Source organism: Epinephelus moara, chromosome 9 (assembly GCF_006386435.1).
Source record: "Epinephelus moara isolate mb chromosome 9, YSFRI_EMoa_1.0, whole genome shotgun sequence".
Lineage (NCBI taxonomy): Eukaryota > Metazoa > Chordata > Actinopteri > Perciformes > Serranidae > Epinephelus > Epinephelus moara.
In genome coordinates this window covers 38,003,679-38,016,369 of record NC_065514.1, presented here as the reverse complement: position 1 = coordinate 38,016,369, position 12,691 = coordinate 38,003,679, and the positions used below count along the sequence as shown (strand labels likewise).

Here is a 12,691-nt window from a genome sequence, read left to right as displayed (position 1 = left end):
TATATATATATATATATATATATATATATATATATATATATATATATAATGTGTGTGTATATATGTGTATATATATGTATATATATACCATGTATATATACTATAAAAATGAAACTTTGATATAACTTAAAGTAGTCAGTGTACAGCTTGTACAACAGTATAGATTTACTGTCCTCTGAAAATAACTCAACACACAGCCATTAATGTCTAAACAGCTGGCAACCCAAATGAGTACACCTCACAGTGAACATGTCCAAATTGTGCCCAATTGTGTCGTTGTCCCTCCCTGGTGTCATGTGACTTGTTAGTGTTACAAGGTTTCAGGTGTGAATGGGGAGCAGGGCTGTTAAATTTGGTGTTTTGGGTACAGTTCTCTCATACTGGTCACTGGATATTCAACATGGCGCCTCATGGCAAAGAACTGTCTAAGCATCTGAAAAATAGAATTGTTGCTCTTCACAAATATGGAGAGACTGAACCAGACTGTAAACAATCAGCTAAAAGAGGTTTAAAAAGCTCCATAGAGCTGAGAGGGAACTGCAGTGCTGGTCCTAATTATTCCTCAGTTCAACACTACGAGTAACATCTTTAACATTACACATAATAATAAGTTCATGTAAAATATTGATCAGTGCAGCACGAGATTGAATGATTGTGTTGGGTTTTCACATTGGAAACCAGAAGAGAATATGATGGCAGTACAGTGGAAAGCTGTCCATATGTGACAGATGATACTTTCAAGCACTCAGCTTCTTTGAAGTTGAATCTAAAGGAAATTACTCTCATACACAGAATACCACGGTATTCCCAGTAAATCTTGTCCCACCTGCCCCCACCCTCTCACAAACTCCATGTTCAAACAGAGCTATTAAAAGCAGCTTATCCTGGCCTCCAGGATGACTCAGTAATGTTATCTCTGTCCGCAGCTCCTTGGATAGAAAAGTCCTGAAAAGGCCAGTTTCCAGTATTTGTCCTAAAGCTCTTTGTTTTTTTGCATTTTACATGCAGGATGGCTACTTTGCTAAGCAAGTTCAGGATAGACTTCTCGGACATCACCGTGCTGGGAGACGTAAACACCAAGCCCAAGAAGGAGCAGTAAGTCTTTTTCAATGAAGTTCCAAGAAGCAAAGCTTTTCACACAAGCTGAGTCACCTTTTCATAGTTTTAACCAGTATTCCTCTATGTTAAGATTACTTTTTAATCACCGTGCGTGCTGTATGGGACATGCAACTCTTCGTGTAAATTCTCAAATAAAATCTGGTCAAATACAGACCTGTCACTAACAAAAGCCATAGAAATATTAAGAAGAGTGAAATTGCCTGTGCTATAAGATTGCTATAAGACCAATTTTCATGTCCACAGTACCAATTCTTTCAGTACAGTTGTGACATATCCACCACTCTACTGAAAACACTTTTATTTTTAACACAATTTCTGTTCAAATTCACCAGTTAAATTCCAGTTGCTTCTACCTTGTCATTTTTTTCAACAGCTGTTAAGCCACTGTCAATTAAATCATCACGTCCACAGATGTTTCACATTATTAAAGGCCTACTTATTCATCTGGGAGAAGGGAGAAATTAGGAATGAAGACATGTCTCTAATTAAGGCCTGCTTCTCTCTGCTGTAGGGCTTAACAGTTAAGCATATTTCATTGATACAATCTAATAGAATCTCATTTTCAAAGCGCAAAAGCAGCAAATTTTTTAATGCTACACAATCCAACCAACCAAGGGTCAGAAATGCACACACGCTGCCCTACGCTTCTCATGACAATGTGAATGAATGTAAATGAAGAGAGCAACTTGCAAAACGCCACAGACAAACTTTGATGCTCGCAGTGTGAAAATGGCCGGGATAAATGCAGTCCACATGTTTACACATTCCAGTGTTGTAAGAGTTACGTAATGTGTGTGTAGCAAGTGGTTGAGCGCGCAAGCAAGAAGGAGAGAGTGGCAGTGGATTCGGTCAGAGCAGACAGATGGTCAGGTGTTAAGGTGTTTAGCTACTCAGGCGAAATTAGCAGTAAAGTTATCAATGGTAGTAAAAGTAAAAGTGTAGGTTTCAGTTTTTTTATGAATAAATGTTGCAGCTCCTCAGAACCTTAAAGTTTGTGTGCCTTGATTTGTTTTGCTGGGTGAAATGAAGGGGGTTAGCCCACTGTGGATGCTGAAGCAGGAACAGTTAACAGCATGTTTACAATAAGGCTTTGAGTTATCTCAATATATTTGTGGTAGAGCCATAGTCAAAGTGCACTTTGTTACAATACCATTACACACTAGAAACCTGAGTAAGAGTCGTATTAATTTTTCAACAATAATAATAATACAGATAAGAAAGACTATCTATACTAAACTACATCATAATCTCAATGTTGATCTAAAAAAAAATGCTCTAAGATTATCCTCCAACTCCTACTCCATTGTTGTACAAAAAGTTTATATATGTCACGGTATCATATGGAAAATCCTGCAGCACATAGAAACAGAGCAGAAATCCACCATCAGCCATGTAGAAAGCATTATCCTAACACTTCCCAAAGTGGGATGTTCCTGTATGAATATCACTCACATCGAAAGGAATAGAAAACCATTGTTGATTTTCATCGATAGAGTTTATCTTTACTATATTAAACCTTCAAGTACATGAATCACATGTCATCAGTCTGCATAAATGAATATTAAACAGGTGAGTCTTTAGCCAGAGAGCAAGTGTAAGACTGGATCTCTGCCACCCTCATGTGTTTGTGTGAAGGCATTACATCGGTAGATTATGGCTGCAGAAGCAGAGAATTAGCAGCTCAGTCAAGAGAGCTTACATTACATTTCTGTTTGCTTTGAACATATAATGATTAGAAAAATTATGTATTTATTGGACATGTAAATCACTACTTTCATCATAATACAATGTTAACACTTCTTAAGACAATGATGCAATATTAGCCAATCACAAAGTCTGCCACAACATGTAAAATATGATTGCTTTTTTACTTTTTATTTGTATTTGTTTATCTAATTTACTTCTTTTTTTATTTACAAATTGCTGTGGCAATAAAGGTATTTGAATTGAATTCAAAATGAAATTTATATATATCATGTGCTCATTTAATGCAGTCTATTAGAGAAGAAGCTGCCACCCCTTTTTTGGCCATAAAAGATAAAATCAACACAGAAATAACTAACTGGTTAAGTGCATTCAAGTTTATTTTAAAATGACTCCACTAACGCACATAAAACAGCACATAGGAAAGCCCTTTCTGAAAGAGGTTTTCTTTTCAACCCTAACCATGATCTATTTTACTCTTTTCATACTTTGCTACTCTACTTGTAGTTTAACAGATTACATGGATTATTTATACTTTTTCTTTCTCCCCGTTGGTTTAAGTTGCTGCATCTCCTGACAGAACAGCACGGTTGGATTTCAGCCTGCATGCATGTTGCATCAGCTTAATATTGTTGAAACAGAGCAGCTAATGTTGCTGTAGCCAGAAGTTAGCACCTGGCCAGGCAGGTAACATTACATTGTCTTAAATCAAAACAGCATTGTTTACATACAGCATGTGCTTTGCCTGTTGACCTGTTGTACCAAAAATATTTCCATACTGCTGATTTATTCCCCAGAAAACAACAATACCCTTATAGTCTTTTTTCTTGGCTGCTTGCCATTATCTGCCTGCTGCTCTTTGACGGTGAAAGAGAATTTTAAAATAAAGGTGTTACCTAAAGATGATGATATAGAGCTATGTTTCGACTTTGCATCAATGATATTGAAGCACTGATCATTGTATTGATTCATCGATCAAGATCAATGATCATTACAGCAGTAATATTTATATGATTTTACAACAGACTCATTGACAAATAAATGGGGCTCTTTGACGGATATTCTACATATTTCCACATGGCTTTTGGTCATGTGGATCCACAACAGGGTTGTTTTGTCTTTTTCCTGAACTTTCAGGATCACTACAGCTCATTCCATTTGTGCTTCAATTTTGTAGACCTGTACATCATTGATATCACTTATAAAAACATACTCACCAAATTAATATTTGCGATTTGGTGATATTACTAAAAAGGAGTCAGAAACAGACAATCAGACAGGTTGGAAAGGTTAGTCAAAGTTATTTGGAAGAGAAATCCAAGCAGAACACAAAAATCAACCTATGCCTGCTGTACTTACTTTAGTTGTATGCATCCTGCAGCGCGGTACTGTTAGCAGCATTTCAGCTATGCTCCCTTTCAGTTTGATCTTTAAATAAGGGGTTTGGATGAACTGTTGACTTGCTTCCAACTTCTGTGTTGGCCTGACAGCTAAGCGTAGATCCTTGACCCAACCGATGTCTTATATCAATATCACCACTGTAATTGATAAAAACCAGGGCCAAACTACAAAAGTAAGGCTCAAGTTTTAGTGCTTCAGTTATGCATTATGCTCTAAATTTATGCATGATTTGACCAAATAACTTACAAGAAAAAAAAACACTTTACACAACCCCATCTGGTGTATCACTGAGAGAGCAGTGACACCAAACTCCTCTGAAAAAGTTATTGATTTTAACTCTCCATACAGAGTCATATTAGAGGAGCAGTTACACCAAACTCCTTCAAAAAAAAAAATACTGATTTTAACACTTCATACTCTTCAACTTCTCCATACAGACTCGAATCAGAGTAGCAGTGACACCAAGCTCCACTGAAAAATACTCATTTTAAATCTCCATGCATTGTCAGATTAGAGGAGCAGCTAGACCAAAATCCACGGAAATAAACAAAAAGATTTTAAATTTTCGGCACAGTGATTTGTACAGCAGTTACACAAAACTCCACTAAAAAAACACGGATTTTAATTCTGTAGGGAGTCAGATGACATTAAAAAAGTGAACGCAATATAATTGTGTATTCTTTAAGGCCTTATGATGCTTGTATGCGGGGGGTAACCATGAAGCTGTTGTTGTTATGCAGCATGGCGGCCTTTGAAGAGATAATCGAGCCGTATCGGCTAAAGGAAGATGACATGGAGCAAGAGGCAGCTGAGAGGCTTAAGAACAGCGAACCCTGGAGAATTACTGACAATGAGCTGGAGCTATACCGCGCCAAGGTCAGCACCCTGCTAATCACTATAATTCACTGTTTTCTGTATCGTACTGTGTATTTTGATTTCAGATGTTTAAACACTTTGTCACTGTTGAACAAAGTCCCATATGATTTCGTCTTACCCAAGAAAAAGTCAGGCGAGTGAATGTAACTGGCTCTATTAACAATGTGAAAACAGTTACGTTTTCAGCCAGCAGTGTGGCACTGTGAGCTGTACTGCTGGCTCAGTGTCAGTGTTGCAGCAGCTTGTGGTAAATACTGTATCTGGTAAGCTGATACCTGAATGTCTGAACCTGTATTTGTGTTTGTTTTGCTTTTCAGACTAATCGTCAAATCAGACTCAACGAGCTGCTGAAGGAGCACTCAAGCACAGCCAACCTCATTGTCATGTAAGCTGGTGTGTGTGTGTGTGTGTGTGTGTGTGTGTGTGTGTGTGTGTGTGTTTGTGTGTGTTTGTGTTTGTGCCTATGCCTGTGTATTCTTTAATAACACAGATGGCCTTGTCATGTAATGGTGCATTTTGCATCCGTCTAATTCTCTTGAATACAATATCTTCAGAACACCTTGAGTGAATTTCGCTTAATTAGGCAAAAACATTAACTCAGACTGAAGAATAAACTGATTAGACTTTGGTGGTCATAGGTCAAAGGTTAAGGTCAATATGATATCACAAAACGTGTATGGGCATTACTCAAGAATTCATATGGTAATTATGACAAAACTTCACACAAATGTCTAAAAGGATATAATAATAATAAAGGGATGACATTTTATATTTAAAAGGTCAAAGGTTGACTTCACTGTGACATCTTAATGCTCTGCATAAAACACTTTTCTGGCCATTATTCAGCGCATTTGGTCAGATACTGAATTGGTGACACTAATCCTGGGTGTCCACCTTGAAACTGTGCTGATTGATTTTCTGTGCTGTCAAGGGGAAGATGTGTGTGAAGCATCCATGTTTTCACAGACATGGAGGTAAACTGTAAGTGCAACTTGACCAGTGCGTGCATATGAATCTTATATGTTTTTAAAAAAACGTTTATTATGGGTCCTTGAAAAGTCCAGGAAAAGTTTGCAAAATGTGTGGGAACCCCCTATAGGTGATAGGTGACTTTAGGCATGTTCTTATGTGGTCTTTTATTTGATTAATTTATTTGTATTTTATTTGGGCATATATCTCAAACGTGCTTGTGTTGAGACAAGTGTGATTATTTTATTTCATTTTTGGTTTTGTTAATGGAACAAAAAGGGTTTTACAGAAGCATATCAATTTAAAAGTGAGATATCAAAAGAAGTAATAGCTTGGTATCTCTACTGAAGCTCTGGTATTACATCAGTAGCAGTATCAATTAATTAAAATGAAGCAGCTCTATTAACTATTGCCCTCTCTTTTTCTTGCCTCCTCTTCCTCTTGGCAGGAGTCTGCCATTGGCCAGGAAGGGCGCGGTGTCCAGTGCCCTGTACATGGCCTGGCTGGAGGCGTTGTCTAAGGACCTGCCTCCCATCCTCCTGGTGCGTGGCAACCACCAGAGTGTCCTCACCTTTTACTCTTAAATACACATGGAGAACACAATTCAAGTTTTTAAGTCTCACATCCACATCTGCCTGCGGGAGCAGATCCACATTCACATCCAGTTCCAGTCTTAACCTAAAGGTGCACCACATACACTCCAGAGACGGTAGAAAACACAGCAAACTAATAGAAACAATGCTGGTATAGTGAATAAAGCTGAAGAATTCAATAATGGTCAATAATGGTAGACATGTGTAAAAGCCCTACAAGTGATGGAGGTATGTTAGGGTTGGAATGGGGGGTGGTTTTAAGGTTGCCCACTCTGCTCCTTTCTTTCTTTTTATTCTAAGATGTCTGGGTTTTTCTATTGTAGCTCTAGTTTCTTCTAATTTCCTCATGACATTTCATTTTTGTCAAAGTTTATTTCTCTCAGGCTCCAAAGCAGTCGTGCACAAGGTTCACGTTGTTGTTCTCGTGATATGAAATATCTTGATGTCATACTTGTTAAGTTCATTGGACCAGTTGTTTTATTTGTGATGCAGCAATAATCACCCTGTTGTTTTCCTTTAATATTGGGAGAGAACCATGCAGAATGCTTTGCAACACCTTCTAAAGCCTTATGGATGTGCCTTCCAGTTGAATCAGATGAAAGAATTATAATCTCTATCCAGATTGACAATATTGCTTAATATATTAGTGGACAATAGTTAGTTTATTGAGCTTTAAATGTTATTCCTTCTTAGTTGGAGCATTGTATTTATAGGAGTGGATTGTATGAATTTAATGAAGGGTGTCCACTTGATTGCATGAAGACTTTCTCTTTTACCCTAATCAGCATGTTTGTTTTGGGCCATAGCGTTTTTATTTTTTATTCACTTTTGAGTCTTCCTTTTTAAAGCTGTTGAAAATTTACGATATTTACACCTCAGCTTCTCGACGCAACACAGTTTGTCTTTTAGGCACAGTGCCTAAAATGTTTATCTGGGTCTTAGATTTAAGATCTTGTTGTTCATGAGAAAAGATATGAAGCCAGTTTTCCATTCACCTTGTCAGGTGGAAATACCGTCTCTCCCATGTAGCTGCTGAGTGACTACATTAGTCTTTCTTTCAACAATTTTTGTGTTTCTGTGTCCACATGTATGGTTCTTCCCCTGAAAAGAAACTGCTCTATCCAACAAGCTAGCTAAAACCTTGCCTTAATGCTAGAACTAATGATTGTCATGAGTTCCTCTTCTCTTATAAGCCATACTGGCTGGATGGTTTGTGGGTAAATGCAGATAGCAATCCATTGACCACATGTTATGAGAAATATTTCAGCACAATTGTCTTCTTTACTGTATATACATTTTGATTTTCTTCCCATAGTCCACCTGCATTAGTCTGTTGCATTGCTTACTGTGGGCCTGCTTGTTAGTGAAGTGGTCAATCAGTAACATATTCCACTTTGTCAAAGTTAGTGCCACAGTAGACTTGAGTTTTGCACTCCTGCAAGCCTATCTGGCTGCTTGTTTGCAGTCTGAGTGTATGATGGACTGCTGGTCTCCCATTCTGACAAAGCCTAGATAGGCAGAGAGAATGAACGACACGCAAGCCTCATACTGCAAGGCTTGCTGGCAGGAAGAATGTGACATTAGAATGTGTCAAGGCTGAAGATATACCTCTATGCATATGAGCTTGTGTTGCTTAAGTACTTGTAATAAAAGTCCATGTACAGTACATGTGAAAGGATCTACATGCCTCAGTTCATATAGGGGGCACATCAGGCACTGGCTTGTAGCCTTTTTACGAGTAACATGGCTCCAACAGAAGCCATGTATAGACCATTTCACTATTTTTAACACTGATGTTCTAAAATAGGTTGAATGTATCCTGCTGCTCTACTATGGTCATAGACAATATTGTCTTCAGAAAGACTGATTTCTTTTACCGAGCTGCTACTTTTTGGAGGCAAAGTTACATTTTTTCTAAAGGTGCATTCAGACTGAATGCAAAGTGAATTTCAAAAGCTCCACCAATGTTTATCAAATCAGTGCAAAGAGTGCATGCAAATTTACCCCGGGCAGCCCATATTGAGTCAAAGACACATCTGAGTGAGTCAAGTTTCAGTACAAGGACAAAAATCCTGCTTATCCCAAGGAGCTCCAAGTCAAGACAATAGGGAGACTAGAAAAAGAAAACAAGCTGAGTCTTCAGAAGAATACAGAATGAATAGGAAGTTAATGGAGGGTTTGGAAATTAAAGTTGCTAGCCAGCTTAAATTGAATGGCTGGGCAGTCATAAGAGGCGAATAAACACTTCAGCAGTTAAATTGCATATATAACATGAAGCAAAAATCTGTGTTGAGTCTGAGCACACCTTAAGGTTGGCATCTTTGGTGCCCACATAAATATTCTGTTTGAGTGCATTGCCCTGAAATTAATAATTCCATTTGAATTGCAGAAAACATAAGAGACCATGGTACCAGCAGGATAATGATTTTAACTGCAGTTAAGTAAAAACATTACTGCACAGTTGATCGTGGATAATCCCACACTTCCACTGTTTGCAAATGTCAGCAGTTAACATGAAAGGACCTAAACTGCCACACAATTTAGAAGGAAAGGTCCATCATGGATTTATGGTAATAGATTAGAAACTGCCACAAAACTAATGGAATAAAACAGGGTTCTCTTTAAATGTAATGTACTTCTTTTTCTCTGCCTTTCTCCCAGGAACTGGCAGTTTTAGTATTTAGCTTGTTACTTTCATGTACTCTGTCCTTTTCTGTATGCAATTTCAAAAGAGGATTGTGACACAATGCTTAGGTTAGTTGAATGTACTGTATAATAAAGAACACTAACGCTAGGAGTTAGCATACATAGTCTCTTTTTGCTTTCCATCATGTTTATGAACTGTTTCCTGCGTCAGTTGCAGTTGGTACAGTGCAGCGTTCTGTGTGTCTGCGTCATACAGCTGAACCCAATCATTCATTACTCTGTGCTTCACCTGTAGATTGTGTAGGGCAGGACTTTGATATATGAATGCATGTGTATGATGTGATGTGAGGGGAGGTTATGAGTGTATATATGCTTTTAGTACATACACATGAACTATATACACACTCATGCTCACAAGTGTATTAAATATACCCAGAGTACTTTCCAACTATGTGAAAAGCATGTACTGGGTGAGGAACTGTAAAACTTTTGATTGAAGGCACAGTCAAAGACAATCCCTGCTCAAGTTATAACACACGATAGCATCCCCCAAATGTTAAAACATCCTCCCAGCTCACTGTTAGTTTTAGTTGAGGTCATTAGAGTCAGGTTTGGACCCAGTCCGTGTCAGACCCATTCAGGTATTAGATTGGTTGACAAACAGACCCTGCCCTGTTCAGGTAGTTAGTTCTAAGTTTAGACTGTAAAAATTAATAAGTATACTTGACTCATATTAGGGACTAAAAGTTGAGATATTTAGTTAAACTCTGTTGCTAGGAAGTGACACCAACTTTATGAAAGTACAGCATTTAATCACTTAAATGCCACTTTGATTGGCAGTGGCATTCCAGAGTCACAGTTTGGTTGGCATCTGTCAGTTTTCCTGTTAGTACAAAATGATTAAGCACATTGATCTCTTGTTTAGTAGCTCCTAAAACAATTTCCTACTACAGTTGGTATATAGCATATACTGTCCTTTTTGGGAATTGTGTTCATAGTATGTATTTTGGACAGCAAAGGTTTAAGAATATTGCGAGCTAGAAGGAGATGCCAACATTTGGGGCCCCTATTGCGTACTATAACAAAATCTAGGAGTGTGTCTTTAAAAGAATAATTTAGCTACAAAATTATCATCTGTATATCAATTACTCATCCTGTGTTATGTTGAATTAGTGAAGAAAACTTTCAGGCATACCTCCAAGCAAGCCTCTTTGGTGAAGAAACAATCCAAAAACTTGATGAATTGGGGTGAAAGGTCCCTGCATTTAACAACAGCAAAAAGGTATGCATGCATTTGAACTCTGAAAAGACTGTGAACTGTGTAGTACTGAAGTGTGGAGTTAGACTGTTCAACCGTTTTGTTCTGTTTGCAAGACAACACACTGGAGCCGTCCTTAACATAACCTTGCAGTTAATAAGACTGACATTTGAGCTCATGGTATCAGTGTCGTTACTTTCTCCCACTCTGTCGGTGGTGATTTTTCTACGTTCCACGAGCTCTCTGTCATTTAACAGAGATGTTTATTCATATTTATTAGACTGAAAGAACTCGGTCATATAAACACAAGCTAAACAGCTGTCACTAACAGACCTTTTAGTTTTTCTGGATAAATCAGCTACCCAGCCTGGCAGCAGTTACTGCTCACTGCTGTGGGTGTGTGCTTTGTGCTAATGTTAGCTGCTGTTAGCTGCTGAATGAGAGGCTATAGCCAAGCAGCGGCTCTCATATCCCGGTTCAGAGGGTTTGTACTGTGACTGTATGCCGGCTTAGCTGCAATAGAGAGTCTGTCGCTGTGCAGCAGCTCCTTCAATGTATCATTTAGTTTATAATGCATACCAAACCGAAAGCCTCATAGCGACCAGGTTAATACAAATACGAGTACTGTTACACCCCTTCTGTTTATGGGTAAGTGTTTTGAATGGTAAGGTGTTAGTACTCATGCATTTGTTTGCAAAGTACTGGACATATGACTGAATGAATGAGACTAAACGGATATTGTGATCTGGTGTAGCTGTTGGACCTCAACGACTTCCATTCATCAAGAAATTTTCCATTTCTGGATTTGTCATTCACTGGGGGCATGCGAGGGAAAAAAATTCTTCAGGAATTTAGGGTAACAGGGTGAGTCATTAATATACAAATGGGCATTTTGTGGATGAAGTGCTCCTTTTAACTCCATTTATTTCACATCTGCTATGAACACTCACCCTCCCTTACTATTACACAGCAACAATATTACAAACAAGAACAAGAGTTGCTCTGTATTTGTATAATAAGGAAAATATATACGCCTATATATACACATGTATTAATGTATTAGTCCAACCTGGAGGGGATTTTTATCTTTGACATGTCACATTAAATGAAACAAGAAGACTTCCTGTCAATATTTTACAACCAAATAATAGTGTTTGTGTCTTCATTTATGTCCTGATAGATTGTAAAACTTGTCAGATAATACTACTGTGTTTTACTGGAGAAACCAAATGTCACCTCTACTCATATGTCACACCATGTCATCATTTGACATCTCATCATTCTATGTATTATTTGCCAAAGCCCCCTTCCTCTTCACTAAACTGTAAATAAACTCCGTAATCTAATGACATAAATTGAGGGAGAGGAATAATTATATTGAAAGATATTTATTAAGGTCAGGATTTTCTCCACAGTAGTTTTCTTTTTGGTATATTTTGGTTTTGGTTGTAAGTTAATTTGCATGTTGATTTTTTCTTTTCTTTTGTTGCCTTTTGATTTTAGCAAATTGTGTCTTTTTTCTTTTTTTTGAGTCTCTATATTTCCATCTTTTTGATGCCTTTTGACAAAAAGTCATCACGTCAAAAGCAGATAAAACCTGTTTTCTCCTGCTTTCACACAATCGTGGATGGAATTGACCCAGCCGATCAAAGCAGTAATGTTTTGATATACTGTACTGTTAACAGTCACAGATATGCTTTTTCTAACATTTTAACATTTATGATTACCAATACTTTGTACATCTTTATTGCAATAAATAAATCAAATGAAATCAGTTACATTTGATGTCTCTCTTTGTGCTCTCTATTATTGAGTCTGTTACTGAGGAGGTAAAAAAGAGAGTGTAGGTATGGGTAAAAGACAGTGCTTACAATATGTTTGAAGCTAGGTAACTACTTACTTATTTTGAATAACAGCTGATTTACGTATATGTAGTTTACACATTTATTTTTGTTGGGATCTAAGCCTTAACACGGGCCTGTATCAAAATGTCCATCAGATTGATTAATGATTATTAATGCTAATTATTAATTGTGTTAGATATATGTGTGATATATATATATATATATATATATATATATATATATATATATATATATATATACATATATATATATATATATAT

General features: G+C 37.4%; 1 protein-coding gene across 1 annotated transcript in view; it reads left to right on the top strand.

Moving 5' to 3' along the window:
• The window catches only part of slc12a2 (solute carrier family 12 member 2), a 122,824-nt gene extending 110,484 nt beyond the window's left edge, over positions 1 to 12,340 (top strand). The window contains exons 24-27 of the mRNA XM_050052657.1: positions 1,009 to 1,095; positions 4,965 to 5,100; positions 5,418 to 5,485; positions 6,518 to 12,340. Of these exons, the coding sequence (XP_049908614.1) occupies positions 1,009 to 1,095; positions 4,965 to 5,100; positions 5,418 to 5,485; positions 6,518 to 6,653 (427 nt within the window). The 3' untranslated portion in view covers positions 6,654 to 12,340. The remainder of the gene's footprint in view (positions 1 to 1,008; positions 1,096 to 4,964; positions 5,101 to 5,417; positions 5,486 to 6,517) is intronic.
• Positions 12,341 to 12,691: the final 351 nt, after the last annotated feature.